The sequence below is a fragment of the Thermobia domestica genome, chromosome 1 (assembly GCF_964235325.1).
Source record: "Thermobia domestica chromosome 1, izTheDome1.hap1.1, whole genome shotgun sequence".
Taxonomy (NCBI): domain Eukaryota; kingdom Metazoa; phylum Arthropoda; class Insecta; order Zygentoma; family Lepismatidae; genus Thermobia; species Thermobia domestica.
Genome location: NC_137454.1, coordinates 128,360,737 through 128,377,268, shown reverse-complemented (window position 1 = coordinate 128,377,268; position 16,532 = coordinate 128,360,737). Strand labels below are relative to the sequence as shown.

The window sequence follows — 16,532 nt, the reverse complement described above, 5'->3', positions numbered from 1 at the left end:
ATTCGAAATTAGAAAATTCTCGAATTTTTGACTGGGGTGAAATTTGAGAAGGAAATTCGACACCAGAAGAAAAAAAAATAATATGATAAACTATAGTCCAACCATATTTTGAAGAATAATATCCCGATATCTTAATGTCCACACAGGAGCGGATTAAACAAATGACGCACCCGTGTGTGCCACTTTGGCCACCTGGGCCACCGAGTATACATTAGATTACATTTTTTGACTACTAACTCGTGTTGTTGTTGTAGTTATAGTCTCGACTAATAATAATATCGTTGTTGTAAACAATAACTTTATAAGGAAAATTGTCTCTCCTTTTTACATCTGAGTTCCAACACTGTAGGTGAGAAATGCAGGGTGTTTCAAAATGAATTTTGAGGTTTTAAGTCTTCGTAGTACTTATTACATTTTACGTACATTTATAAGCAATGCATCAAGTAAAAGAGCACCTCTTTGCTACAAGTGTTCAATGTGATATTCATTCGTCACACGGCACACATCTAGTCGATAGGCGAGAAAGGCCCATAAACTTTCCGCCATATGGTACAAAACACATTCAATTTAGGGGAGTCTCGTTTCAAGTGTACCATCTCCTGAGGATTTGCTGACGGCCAGATACAAACATTATGAGTGTTCACATTAGCTCTTAGGTGAAATGTCGATTTATCACTGAAGACGACACGATCCAGAAAATCTTCATTGTTATGCAGCAATATTTCACTTGCGAAATTGGCACGTAAACCGTAGTCTGTAGGCTTTAGACCTGTAGCAACTGCAAACGATAAGGACGTAGTTGCAAGCGTCTCCTTAATATTCTTCACACAGACCGTTGCACTGTACAGATTCAGTTTTTATTAAAATACAAAAAACTTTCTGCTCTCTAGTCTACATCTTTGCTGCTTGCTCTTTCTAACGGCAGACAGAAGAAACAATGCAGTACATGCGTGCGTACAAAACCGTTTGAGTTGCTGTTTCATTTGATATAATATTTATAATTGTAAGTTAATTGTAAAAGATACTACAAAGTTTCAAAACCCTAATATTAATTTTGAAACACCCTGCATTGCTTCAAATTGTGTAATCCTATATTCATGTCTTTTATATACATATCATCAGGACCGGTCCTAGTCAATTTGTCGCCTCGTGCAATAGCATAATTTGCCGCCTCCGTCTTTCTCCAGAAAGAACAAATCTTAAAAGTCATTAATTTAATTATGCTACTCCAGCATGAACAACAAAGGTGAGGGTAAGTGAAGTTGCACTCAGAAAGGCTTAAATACTTACTAAAAATGCAATCCCGTTGTGTCTGTTTTTTTAAATATTAATCTACCGGTATTATGTTAGTGAAAGATAAAGCAAACACACCTGCAGAGGAAAGATGGTAATCCTTTTTATAGAATTCACTATCGAGCTTCAATCTCAATGTATCAGTTTGCAATTCCAGTGCAACTAGCTCTTTTATCTTTATTTCTTGATTTCTCTTCTATATTTGTTAACTTTTTTTTTAAAAAAAAAGTTGTTTCTATCTTCAATGATAAGGAACTTGTTTCTGACAAAAACAAGACTAGTTGTCATTATCAAAACTATGATAACTTACTAAATGGAACAGATATTCACTTCTGTTCGAGAATTGAATTCTTGCATTTGGCAACAATCAAGCAATTTGTGCTCTGATTTATTCGACCATTTGCTTTAGCATTGTCCATGTGGCCTTAAACTAATGCAACCTAAACATAATTTATGAATGTAGTATTCAAATAGAAGGTCAGCTTAGTAAATGTAACTACCATCATCATGAAGTCTGTTTCCAACAAGAAATATTTAATTTAAATAATATATTTATGACATTTTTGCCGGACCATCCAAACTTGCCGCTCCACGCAAATACATGTGTTGCAAGTATGGTAGAGCCGGCTGTGCATATCATATATATCTAGTCGACAAATTATTTATATATGACATTTAGAAAAATACTATTAGGCAAATTAGTATTAGTTTTTACCATTAGACAAGTTATTTGAATTTTATACTGTTCGTGACATTATTTTCGTAGTTATTAAAGGCCTGCTTTCACGAAAAAACAAAATTTCATTTCTACTTTTATTTCTTAGTTGATATTGATGAAAACTGCTGAAACCCGAATTGTTAATAGGTATGGTATTCATGTAAATTGTAAAATATTTGTAGCGTATCAGTATCTAGCGTTTAATTTATGTTGCATTTTATGGTGATTATACCTACATAAAAATATTTAGTACTGAAATAGACGTAAGATGCATTACAAATGATTATTTGAAAAAAAACGAAATTTAGAAAAAAAACGAGAGGCAATGTTTTTTTTCTAAAAAAAACGTACATTTCTGAAAAAATACGAACGGTTTTTTTCTATTTACAACACTAGCTCAGAAGACACATTAGGGTTTATCTAATTACACAAATACAAATATATGTATGTGTAAAATATCCCGTTTGGAGATATGTAACTGCCGAGTCATATTTTGGAGACATAGTTCAGTCATTATACATGTTTTTAAAGTTAGCTTTCTGATTAAAATTATGTAGATTTCCCAAAAGTCAGACCTCCACCTTGGAAACTGACTGAAATCATAGTATTTTCGAAAGAATTCGCAGTTTGGGTTTAAATGGATATATAGAAAGCACACTAACTGTCGAGATTATACCTTCTTGAAATCACAGTAAAGTAGGCTTTCAAACAATGTACAGAAGCTGTATGTAGCACCTAAAGGGAAGTAATGGCAATTTTTTTATTTTATTATTATTATTATTATTATTATTATTATTATTATTATTATTATTATTATTATTATTATTATAAGATTTAGCGACCAATTTTTTGACTGTAACGTGGCAAAACGGCAAGGAAACCACACACAGAAAATTGCAAGTACATTAATCTATATATATAAAATTGAAAATCACTATGTTTGTGACTAAATCTCCTCAACCACTCGAGATCAAATTTTCAACATAGATGAGGTTCAGACCTGGGATCGTTTTTATGATTTAAATTCGACGGAGCAACGTAGAGGAGGAGGAGAAGGAGGGGAAGATATATAAAAACCAATTTATATAAGACTGAAAGTGACTATTTTTGTAACTTAATAACTCTTGAGCTATCCGACTGATCTCAATCAAATTTTCAAGATACATGAGGTTCGGATCTGGAAACATTTCTGTAACTTCACTTTAACGGTAGATCATAGCGGAGGGGGACGTATAAATAAAAACTAATAAAACCTAATAACTTTTGAACCACCCAATCAATCAAATTTTCAACATATACGAGGGTCAGACCTTGGGTGTTTTCTGTCGTTTCACTTTGACGAGCCAATCTAGGAGAGGGGGAGGGGGAGATATATGTAAAAAAAAAAAGTTAAAATTAAAATGACTTCCTTTGTGACTTCATCATTCTTGAACCACCCGACCGATCTCAATCAAATTTTCAACATACATGAGTTTAGAGGCAGGGATTGCTTTAGGCTATTCACTTTAACGATGCAACGTAGGGGAGGGGGAGAGAAATTTTAAAATGATCAAAAATGACCGATATTAGTGTTGAATCCATAGTTTTCGGGGTCGATGAGAGAAACAGTAACACTTCTGATGCTGTTTCAATCCAAGTTCAGCCCTGATAGTTGGGGAGGGGAGTAAACATTTTAAAATGATCGCAAATGACTAATATTAGTGTCGATTCCATAATTTTAGAGGTAGCTGAGATTAACAGTGACATTCTGATGCCATGGAGGAGGGGAGGGGAGCTATATATAATAATAATAATAATAATAATAATCGAAAATGACCAATATTATGTCTAATCCATAGTTTTCGGGATCATTCAGATTAATAGTGACATTTCCGATCCGTTTTAAATCCAAAATCAGCCCCACCACTCGGAGGAGGGGAGAAAAAGATATATAAAATAATCGAAAATGTCCAGTATCGAATTTATAGTTTTCTGAGTCACTTAGATGTACAGTGATACTTTCGATCACGTTTAAATTCAAATTCAACCTCGCAACATTGGGGAGGGGGAGGAAGAGATATTTAAAAATGATCGATATTAGTGCTGAATCAAAATTTTTGGGGTGGCTGAGATAATGGTGACACTTCCGATGCCATGGCCCGCAACATGGGAAAGGGGGAATATATATATATATGATCGAAAATGACCAATATTTGTGTTGAATCCATGGTTTTCGGGGTCGCCGAAATGATCAATGATCTTTCCGATGCTGCTTAAATCGATGGCATTAAAAACGAAAGCAGCATATTTCACGGGTATTAAACACATGAGATACGGAGTTGTGCATTTAAATTTTCGTTTCAACCCAGCGAAGCTAGTACATATTAAATATATATATTATGAAATTTATACACTCCAACGAAAACAAAAGTAATAAGTGCCGATAGTTTGCGGCAATTGTTATTGTGCTCTGACCACTGGCGGATCCACGGGGAGGGCGAAGGAAAGTTTTTTTTTTTTTTTTTTTTTTGAACTTTCAGCATTTATCATTGGGAAATACTAACATGGTCTTTTTCCCGACCGATCCAATATGTGTGACAAGCATAGCAGAGTCTAATCAAAATGTGTGGTACTTAATAGTACTTATACAGACATATTTGAATTGTGAATACTTTTCTCCCTAGTTCCTTGGGGTGGTCACCATAAGCCCCAAAGGAGCGAGAATATGATTCATTCGTTGGACGAACAGCCGTAAGAAGGAGGGTAAGACGGCTCACTCTTTGAACTAAAAACGTATATTTTAAAATTGTGTCCTAGAAAAAGGATATGGGAATGGAATTCGGGTCCTGAAACTTCAAGTACCTTTACCTTGAATAAAGAGAAATATAGAATCTTCAGCGCTCCTTACGGAAAGCTCGCTGAAACTGAGACTTTTCAGTTGGTTGATTGATTAATATGTATTTACGTCGTTTGCCAAAAACGATACTTTACAGAACGAGGACTAGAGTTTAAAGTTGGATCTGAACCAATGTAGTGCGTTCGATGCTCACTCACCGGGAATCAAACCACAGAACCCCTTGCATCAAAGATCTAAGGTAGGTTCGCTAGCTACTAGATCAACAAAGAGAGCCGTGACATTTGGGGTTCAACACGGAAACATTAGGAAGGGACCAGGGATTTATTATGACTTCAAATGGCATTTCATCTTTTCTTGAGAAATAACACAAGCTTGTTATTGTAATTCATACATAAAAGACGAAATCCTGAGTGAGTAACTTCGTACAGGCCAAACCACTTAAGCTAGAAACTTGACATTAGGACAGTAGATAAGATTTGTTACGTAAGGTATTACTAAGGAAGGATTTTTTTTTTTTTTTTTTTTTTTTTGAAATTCGAAGAAAGGAAGGGAGAATAGGGTGGAAATTACTTTAATAAGATGGCCATCTCTTCGAATCCGCTAAGACTAGAGACTTGAAATTTGGCATTTGGATTTCTCATTTAAAATAATTTGACACGCGTTTCAACTTTTTTTTTTTTTTTTTTTGATATTATAGTAAAACGGAGAAAAAAGAGATGGAAAGAAAAAGTGGTGGCGATTGCAATCGTATATGGACTTTCCACTTAAAATAATTCAATACGTATAGCAGCATCTTTTATATTTTACCTAGAAGGGAAGAAAAGGGGTGGGATTATTATTATTATTATTATTATTATTATTATTATTATTATTATTATTAAGATGCCATATCTCGGGATCCCTTGCGGTTAGAAACATGAAAGTTGGTAGTTTGATTTTTCATTTAAAATAATTCAACATTTATTTGAACGTTTTTTTTTCACTTAACGTAGAAGAGAAGGAAAAAAGGTGGGGCTGGTTCATTAAAATGCCTTAGGAGGTGTTTGAATTTCGTGACAGTCTTAGCTCAATCCAATTCTATATGAAAGGCAGAAGGAAGAACGCGAAATATTGTGCCACAGTACCACGTAGGAACATTTGCTACGGCCGTATGTCCAGCAGATTGGGGATCGTCTATACCTAGACGAAGGCTAGTATAATATACCTAGGTAATTTTATTGTTGTTGTGAGCATAACTATAATTATACTATGTTTCGTGGACCCCACACAAATATATAGATAGATTAATTTTGTATTAATTTTTCTAACTGCTGTCCCGCAAGTTACTCAAAATATAAATGATTAGAGCAAATTGTGCACTCTTTCGTTAAAATAAATGATATCGTCAATACAGTATTTTCTTTTGTGCAAGTACTGTGCCAGACAGTGCATCTCATATGTTGCGGTGACTGTTTGTGAAGTGAATCATGACACCGTCACGTCTCCGAAACGGAAGTACGTATTTAATTTAAATCTACAGAAAAAATACTCCCATTACAAAAGAAAAAAAAATACAATTTCGTGTCCCAAAGTGGAATCTGGGAATCTTTTTTTTTCCCAACCCCTTCCAGCTCCGGATTCATATGAGTTCCATTCTTGCGAATTAAATACTGGTCACCTTGAAGCTACGCTCATCTTCGACAAAGCGAACCGCCCCTCCCAAACGATCCTTCTGGATCCGCTAGTGGCTCTGACACTTATGAAATTCTTCAGAAGTAGTCATCCTCCTCCTCTAAAGTCGACCCTCCTTCACTAATTTGATGGTTTCTCTTCATTTTTGTTTTTTAAAAAAGTTTCCACAGTTGTCTATAAACAAGATTACATATTTCTACATAAAATGTAATATTTCTAGATTACTATTTATAGTACAAATATGATCAAAACCTTCAAAATAGAAAAAGGAAAATATTTACATTAAAACTATTAAACTATAATTAAAAACAAGATTATCGCAATATCATGACGAAATACCGATCTTCGCACCAAGGAGTTTTGAAATTTACATCAAGGAAGGCCTTTTCTTCTCAAAATCGTTTAGTTCGGTATCAATGGCTGGCTCCTTTTCATCACTGTCCCGTTTCATATGTATCATCTGTTGCTCTAAGTCTTTCAGCTGTGAATACAATATTCTCTTTTTAGCTTTATTTTTGTTGTGCTCATTTACCTCTTCCTTTTACTGGTACAAATACTCTTCGTAGTGTCTCTGGAACTTTTCATGTATAAAGTAGTATCTTCTGGTAATTTGCACATATTCAGTACTTTCTGTCATTTCTACCTGGTTATGAATATGTCTTTCTGCTACAAGTATTTTCATGAACATTTTCCAGTAATTGATTTATGGAAGGAAACCTATTTGGGTCGTTGCATTTCCATGCGAGAATGACAGCCTAATTTTTACTATCTTTCATAAATATTTGTATTCTTCAGTGCCAGCAAGAAACTTGCTGTAAGCAGCGTCATGTCTCAATTCGTTACAAGGCTGGAAGACTTCAATCTTATTTCAATGTGTAAAATGGTAAACTTATGCCGTATCTGGGAATTTGTTCAATAAATAAATAAAGTCTCCCTACAGCATCAAAAACGAACGGGGCTATTGGTCTTGATGTTTGAAACCGACACGAAGGGCTGACATCCACTTCATAAATGGATCGTTTGCTGCCTTCTTCAGGATTTCTATAGGTCTCGTGTTTGACAGTTTTGACAGTTGTAAAAATGTAACTACGTAGTCCCAAATTTCCAATGCCCTCTGAAAACAAATGGCAGTTTCCAACCAGCGGATGCCGTATAACTTCGCAGGAAATTTTGTGCGTCGTGTGGTCTCAGTAATCTTTCCTCGACGAGCTGCGAGTCACCGAATAAGTAGTTCAAGAAACGTAGTAGGTTGCATATATTCCAGTCCACCGGTTCATCATACCATTAATGATTCATAATGAGTTATATACTATTTTCAGGAAAATACAGTAGTGTAATTATTGCGATTCAAAAATTAGAAGATCAAAAATCTCTGGTGCATAACGTACTACTGCTCCTGACCTAATTGCTTTAGAGAGCTAGTTCTAGTCTTGTTTAAAAACTGATAAAATAAATTCTTCAATGATTTATCCAACTAGCAGCTTCGGAACTATGCATATTCAAGGTTATCGAGCAGGATTTTCGAATATGTATATTTGGGATTTCTGGGATACTTATGTTACGTTTCGACACAAGTTTGTGCTGTAACTAACTGAAATAGAAGTTGCGATGTAACACAATATATAAAATGGTTTCATTTGCTAAGTATTTTTTTCACTATCAGCGAGTTAAGAGTTTTTATAGATTGATAGTTTGCACTACACCAATAAATTTGGAAATAAATGTGGTACAGCGTTTAATACTAAGTTCTACTTCTTTCACAAGGTTCCTACCTACTCCTAGTTCATAACACAATTGTAACTTTTTAAAATAATAAAAAAAATAAACAACATTTATATCCTGGAAGAAACAAACTTAGAAGGTATGAATCACAGACAAAACAGCGTGAATATAGCATTTTTAATATGTTTACACTTACACATTAAAATTTCTGTATATTTTGCAAACACAGAACAAAACTACGACAGAAAAACTGCGTAAGGCTTATTGTACTCTTTCAATTTGGCACAAATCGTATATCACTGGAATGTTTGCTACGAAATCGCGGAGAAGCATACCAATCACCTGTTTCTTTCATACATTCTTTTACAGCGATGGGCCTCACAAGATCCAATCGCTGTAGTTTGTCTGTTCCAGCAGGATCAAAATTTGCTCTAAATTTAGCGTGTTAAACAAGTAACAGTAGAGCACTTGCTACTTCTATTCCTTATAGTAAAATATTGAAGTTTTGAGCAAATTGGAGATCTGCAAGAAAAGACTTACCTCAGCCACTTTTCCAGGCACTGAGTCAACCACATCAGGTACGACACCGTGCTTATCCATTCTTGCTGGAAAACTTGAAGGAACTCCTACTGCTATTCTCCGAACAAATTGAGTGATTAATCTCCCAGCAACCATAGGCTCAACGAAACTGACCTTGAATAATGATAAAATAACATTAATAAATATTCAATCTGCTCCACAACAACAGTACACAAATACGTGCAAACGTGAAAAAATATAGAAAACTTTTCACTAACCGAGCAAGTGTGTATGGGCATTTGGTCAATTAAAATAAATATTTAACTTAATGCTCTACGTTTATGCCCTTTAGGCTAAGAGATGGATGATTAATGGAAGTGAATGATTATAAAATAATCGTTGAAACTAAGGAAGATTCTTGATAAAATCCGTGGGTACGATGTTGTTTTCCACAAACTCACATGGATTAAGATCAAACCATGGACCTCTCGTACTAGAGGTGAGCGCTCTTAAGTAGATGTGTTTCGATAAAAATATCACTTAAGATAAAAGAACAGCCTCTATTTGAAGTTCCTTGAAATAAGATTGCTGGCGATTCATATCCCAGATAGACCACTTGAATCCTGTAAATCGAATACGTTAGCTCTGAATCGAAAGTAGTTTTATACCAGCACTTTTAGTTCTTAAGGCATAGGCGTTACAGACAATGATGGACAAGTAAAATTAAGCCTTAGGAAGCTGCTCAATCTATGGACACATCTGAAACAATCATTAGATTAAATTTATGAAAAACTTTTAGGAATATATATAATTTCCCCACTAACTATTATTCTGCTGCCAAGGTAACTACCAACTTCAGATTCCTGTATTTTCTTTAACAAATTTCTCTTTGATTTTATTTTATTATACAGATATTTCCGTGGGGTATGATGAATCTTTTGATAGAGCGTTCACTGCCAATACAAGGGTTATTCTGATTCGGTCCCACGCCATAATAATTTGTGGTGTAACATTCTATCCGCATGTTTTCTCGCGGTTCTCTTGGTTAATTCCATATTCTCATTCCAACAAAAATTCTTCATATAACGGTCTACTTTCATTAACTATCTATCTTCTTTAGCGTAAAAGTGCATAATAGTGCGACGTTAAATTAAAAATAAACTTTCCTTTCTAATTTGTTTTCGTAATTTAAAAACTGCTGGATAGAATTTCTTCAATCTCAGCCCTGTAAGAATTAATATGTATAACAGAGAGTATGGAATTGTGCTTCGATATACGCAAAGGAAAAGTTACCAGATATCATGTCAAACTACCGGGCAATTCAAAGACAGAAGATATTTCCGCCGATATATATGTATATTTCTTTTCAGATAAGATCTCAAGGAAAGAGTAAAGAAGAAATTGCACATGCATGTAAACACCCTTTCTTCTCATGCACATCGGGACAAGTTTTGACTAGCGAGGGCAAAATTTACCCTGTTGATTTATTCTGATGAGCCTTGACTGTTAATATGAACTTGTCTTGCATATAAGAAAGGGAAAAAAAGTACAAGAGCTTTAACATAGTGGACAACTGTTCCTACTACTAAGGATAATAAAAGGGACTATTTCGACCTTAGCAATTGTAAATCTAAACTAGCGTTCCTCAAACTGTGGCCAATGGATCACAAGTTGTACTCGATTTTTTTGTTTTTTAAATGGGAGTTCCGCGTTCCCCTTTAGGACCGAGACATGAAACGTGGGTATACAGTTTAACTGGAATCCGAACCACCGTAATGCCTTCAAATTTTAAGTTTTTTCTACTGGGAATCGAATCCTAGACCCTGAACATCAAAGGCGCACGTATTGGCCACTAGACTACCAGTAAGAGCAAAGTGGTGCTCGAGGGCTGTCTCCGTGTAACATTACTTAATAATTAATTGAATGTTTGCATCTCGTACATTTCTAAATTTCGTAACTGGGTTAGAAAAACAACAGTATCGATTATTAAAAGAAAAAAAAATATGCTAGTTACTGAATAAAGAGCAATATATATATGTTAGCAGTATATGTATTGAAAAAAAAATCCTTAGCGCAACGGTATCATTCTAGATTATCCAGGAACATGCAGCAGTGACACTTCCAATGACGACTATAAGTTTATAGAGAATATGATATAAACAAATTCAATTTTCTTTTTTTTTTAATAAATTTTATTGAAGTTAACTGGATTACTGAAGTCACAATTGTTGAAACTGGGGCAACATATAACATAAAAATTGAGATTCATTATATTTTTGATGTCCTGTATACATACGGTAACTCATTGTAGATTAACTTGCAATATTTTGTAATGAAGTAGTTCATGACATTTAAATTATGTACAATAAAGCTAATATTGTTTTATTATCCTCTTATTAATCTCTTTATTAATCTGTTGACAATTTATAGGGAATACATAACTACACTACTTACTCTGGATGTTCTTTGACTTCCTAGCATATGAGTTATACTCTATGCTTGGTCCCTTATGAAAAGTTTTTCTTACAACATGTATTCTATGTGAGTAATGGCATTATTAACATAGTTCCTAGTGACAGGGTTGAAACGTAAATTCAACATTATTATTATTCTTTTACGGATTATACAATGACCTAGTCATATTTCCAGGTGCATATATTTATCTGACGACAGGGTTAATCATATTCCCTTCTTAATGAAGATTACATCTCACTATTATCAATACTACATAGTTCATTTCCTTATGCAAGTTTGTTCAATAATTATAGTATTGGACTCAGCCACAAAATTCAGCATGGTACAGACCAATAACAACATAATAATACTTAACCTAATCTTAACGTTGCCTACCCTAATCTAACTAACTTAATCCTATAATTGATATATTCATTAGTGTTGATAACTATGCATATATTTAAGGACCAAAGCATGGGCATCATCCAGATTGAGTACAGGGTAGCAAATGAGATATTCTTATTTGTTTATTCCCGTATTCATTTAACTGATTGTTATGATTATTAGCTTCCAGCTAATTACAACTGCCTAAGATTGTTTTTTTATTAATTGCTTAAACGCTATCAGTCTTCAGTAGCTAATTCATATCGAAATAGCGTGGATAAATAGTTCATTTTAACTCAAATATTTACATAATCCAAAAGAAGTCATATTCCACGTCTGGTTAACTATAAATTTCAATAATAAAGATGGATCCAACATTTGAAGCAAAACAAGTTAGGACACGCCCCCCTCATAGCTTGTCTGTGTTTGTGTGACAGGACGAAGACAAATTACTTACTCATAATAATGCATTATAACTTCAACGTAACCAGAACGGATATACTGACAGTCAATTATAAAAAAAACATTTAATTAAGTTCATTTGGGGAATAATAATCGATCAGGTGAAGCAGGATTTATTATAATGTCTCCTTTATTATGTTCGAATTTAGATAATAACTTATTTGGAATGTCAATCTCATTACCTGTGCTCTCCTTACTAGGTACGTCTAAAATGCAGTATATATTTTCTGCAACTACTTTTTATCACTTTATAGTTCTATTGTAGCTTCTTCTGCTACAAAATTTTAATTAATTTTGTTGACACTTAATTGCAAGATCCTAGCTTCTTCAAATCTTCACATCGTATCGCCCCGTAAATCATCGTGCCCTCTCGGGAGCAGACTAATGTTTACATCTATAAACAAATTTTGGAGTACATTAATCCCATTAATTTTAATACTTAAATTCTTTTCTGATTAAAAGAAAACTACCCTCTCTATATTCATTTCTAATTACACGATTCTCATTTTGTCAAATTATTTATTCTTTCCACTCACGTAGTCCATCCTGTTATCTGATTATAAACATGACTCGTTTTTATTAAAGTTATGTACGATAAACCAAAGGGTAAGTTTCAAAATACTACAAAACTGATTCAATTTACTTTCGTAATTCATCTAAAATGTAATAAAAATTTATTATGCCCGTTATTTCTTAGAATTGTTGCTTTACTGCCGTGACTGACTAAGTTTTTACATATTAAACAGATCGGATTTAGGCCTAATACGTAATGTTTGTTTACATCCGTCACATTTAATTGTCATCATATTATACAAAATTCTATATTGTTCTACTTCGGTTGTTAAACAAAAGAAAAGGTTATGTCCCTCCTAAATTTTAATGTTGTTAATAATTACTGGTGTTTATGTCAAAATATTTGCTTATTAAAATGAATTTTTATTACGCACTACTATTCACAATCGAGATGATAATATAAGCCTACACAAAACGAACATATTGTAGACATGTACCCTTGTACATAAATTCCGTATTTAAACGAATAATGTTTAAAAGTAAACAAGCAAAAATTAACAATAATACATGCATTTAATAACAATGAGTGGAATGTTACGATTCGTGGAAAGCGCGATCGTAACATCCGGAAGAAAACAGAAAAATTAAAGCGAATTGTACTATATTACAAACTATAGTTGAGAATATCATAAACAAGTACAAATTGTACAATTTAATAAGACTTTAATGCATGTTATCATAAAAAATTCTAAAGTATGTTCTTGATAGTTTTCATTTAATCGTAGAACAGTAGCTTTTCTCTATATCAAAATAAAATTACGGAAATCTTAATTAATATATTTTGAAAAACACAATGGTATAAGAGTATACACTCAAGAAAGTTACATTTACTTTCAAAGGGTAAAGGGAGCAGTAGTCCGTAAAGAGTACTAACTAATAAAAGTAGTCCCCTCTTTAAGGAAGTTTGAGAAATGCTGATCTAGGCCATTTCTAAAAATATACTTGTTTCCTTCTTTGACACGTTTCACTGCTATCCTACCTGATAGCACTGTAATTCTCACCAAAGCTGCCTTAACCTATACAACGGCAATCAGAATATGTCCTAAACATGGTCATATGGACCAAAATCAAACAATAGTTCTGAATTTCAAACTTTTGCATTAAGGTTGGTTTAAAGGGACAAGTTTTGCCGATAGATGGCACTACAGTCTTCGTATCTCTCTTATGTATTTCTTATCTTCTACGAAAATTCACGATTTCTCTTACAAATTTCAACCTACAGACTTCAAATTTTCAGAAAAGGACCTTCATAATCTATCGAAGGAAATAATCCGTACCGAATTTTTACTTATAGTTTTCTTCAGTGTTAAAATGGCTTGATTGTTGAAATGGATATCCAAATCTTTAACAATGAAGCTGTTTCAACAATGAAGAAAATTCTAAATAAAAAATCGGCACGGATTGTTCCCTTTAATACGTTATGAAGTTCCTTTTCTAAAAATTTGAAGTCTTTTGGTTAAAATTTATAAAAGAAATTGTAAATTTTCGTAAAAGGTAAAAAAATACATGGGAGAGATAGAAAGACTGTAGTGACATCTATCGGCAAAACTTGTCCATTTACAATAGCCTTAAACGAAACACAAAAGCAGAAAAACAAACAGCTGCTGCTGACGATGATTTCACATTTATATCCGGGTTCACCCTTTGTGTCTTTTTTATTTTCCTAAGTAATGCATACAGACACTTTGGCATGCTTTGTAACACGTTCCTAGCGCGATGTGACTAAACTTTTGAGGAACTCCCATCGAGAGTTTCCTCACAGATGTTCGATTGGTTTAGGTCTGGTAACTGAGGAGGAGTTAGAAGCACCTTCTAAGTTCTAACAATTGTATAAAAGCCACAATCCAACTTCCGTTGCTGTATGTATCAGTTTATTGTCCTGTTAAAACACGCCCTGCAGAAGTATATTTTATCCACAGAGCCTCTGCACTTTTTTGTAAATTGTCGCGAAGAATACATAGATATGCATATAACGCATTTGACCAACTTTAAACACAACTTTCCTTTCCCATGCTGACTTACTTGACCTTTTCGACCCAACCATATTTACCGGAATGCACCCCTACATCATTACATATCACCTACCATGTTTCACCTTGGCTTCAGATGACTGTCCTCGTAACTTCTCATTTTAATTTCTGCATACATTATTGCCCGGCTGAACCAAAAACCGCATATTCACTTTTTGCCACGAATGAGACATCTTTCCATCAGTGTGCTGGTTTATTAACATTTTCTCGTCAGGATTGATATGTTTAAAACAAAATGTTTAAGAAAAGTGTTTAAAACCTGTTTTAAACGAGGGCTGTTGTTTTATTCAGTTTGTTTTAAACGTTTTAAACAAATTGTTTTAAACGGTTTTTTTTTTTCGATGCTGGTTGGACATGTGTAAAACAACTAAAATATCAGATTGAAGAAGCTAATTTAATTTTCTAACAAACAACCCATCCTCCGCATGATTTGTGCATGAAGTAAATTACAAGCAGAGTTATATTCTTATTATAACAGCAATTACTGAACAAAATTCTGTACATCAATGTGCGTATAACTAAACCAACAGAAATTCAAGTGAAGTATTTGAACATTTCTTAATTTCTAAGAATAACTGAGGTTAAACACACTATACACTATTCTAAGATCAAAATTCACAAATTCAAAACTTGAGTATTTTTTGGTCACTATCATTTCCATAATAATGAACAGTTTTCTTATCATAAGCTAGTAGAAATACTCTGACAAATACAACTCATAGAAAAGAGCAGTGACTAGCCTACAAGGAGCAAATGACATTTTTTAACTAAACAGTTTTCAAGATCCATCTCTATCTGCAACATGGATAGCTAAGAATGATTAGTGTCTACGGCATAACAACACAATTAACACTTAGATAGCTGGAAGTAGACAACATTCGCGTATGCAGTGATACACAATACAATACTCTATTCAAAATTGTAAACACCTTTTTCTTCTGTTCCCAACAAAATGAATGATCGTGAATTAATATCAGTCGATATGACTTTTAGCTTGTCTCATAGAGTGGCCACATTGAATCAGCACTGTTGCCAGTTCAACACTTTACAAACTGCAGCAAATTATATAGCATTCATAATTCTAGACCTCAAGCAAAGATATGAGTGACAAAAACAAGCGAAACAAACAAGTTCAGAAAATGCACTTGGTGTACGTTCCCGTGAAATTACCCATATATATATAAGTGCCAGAGAGTAGGTCCAGAAATATCAAAAACAAAGTTTACGGCAAAGAAATGGTACATTAATTATTTTTCGTGAAATACATACAAGCAATACAAGTTTAATGTATTATTCTGACATGTTAAAAGCTGTGTCTTGTTGCCCTATTTTAAGTGGAAGTATACTGACGTTAGACATCAGCGTGTAATGAGGCAATTAGTTGAAAGACGACACTTCTATGTGACATTTTGCTTTTCAGTTTTATAACAAATGTATGTTGGTCAAAAATAGGAATTATTATGCTTTGTGAAGAGGCACGAATTGTTGAAATTGAACAGAAAGTGTAATAAATAGGGATGTACCGATATATTGGATCGGCAAATGACGATATTTAGAGATACATTTTCCGAACTATTTTTAATTTGTTTATTATTAACAGTGACACTTATATTTCATCCATTTGTCTTATTCTTAAAGTTAAATTATTATCAATTGTACAATAGATTTCTTTATGCATGTGTACGCCTTTGATTTGCACTACTCGCAACTGATATTTTTGTCAGTCTACGCCAAAATGGTGGTGAAGCAAGGCAAAGGTCCTCAGTCAGAATCATGGGCGCCTAGAAAGTATTTTCTAAGGAGGGCCCATTCCATAGTTGCTCTATTACGACTGGTGTTTAATATACGTGGTTTACTATATTATGTATAA

General features: G+C 33.7%; 1 protein-coding gene and 1 long non-coding RNA gene across 2 annotated transcripts in view; both read right to left on the bottom strand.

The window, feature by feature from the left end:
- LOC145689131 (protein D3-like) overlaps nt 1-15,614 on the bottom strand; it is a 43,970-nt gene extending 28,356 nt beyond the window's left edge. Inside the window, exons 1-2 of the mRNA XM_081763266.1 lie at nt 15,592-15,614; nt 8,781-8,933 (exon numbers count right to left, since the gene is read on the bottom strand). Of these exons, the coding sequence (XP_081619392.1) occupies nt 8,781-8,915 (135 nt within the window). The 5' untranslated portion in view covers nt 8,916-8,933; nt 15,592-15,614. The remainder of the gene's footprint in view (nt 1-8,780; nt 8,934-15,591) is intronic.
- Nucleotides 8,940-13,948, bottom strand: LOC145689137 (uncharacterized). Its single transcript, XR_014132101.1, has 2 exons — nt 13,196-13,948; nt 8,940-10,651 (listed from the first exon to the last, which is right to left on the bottom strand). It is a non-coding gene; the product is annotated as an uncharacterized LOC145689137 (long non-coding RNA).
- Nucleotides 15,615-16,532: the final 918 nt, after the last annotated feature.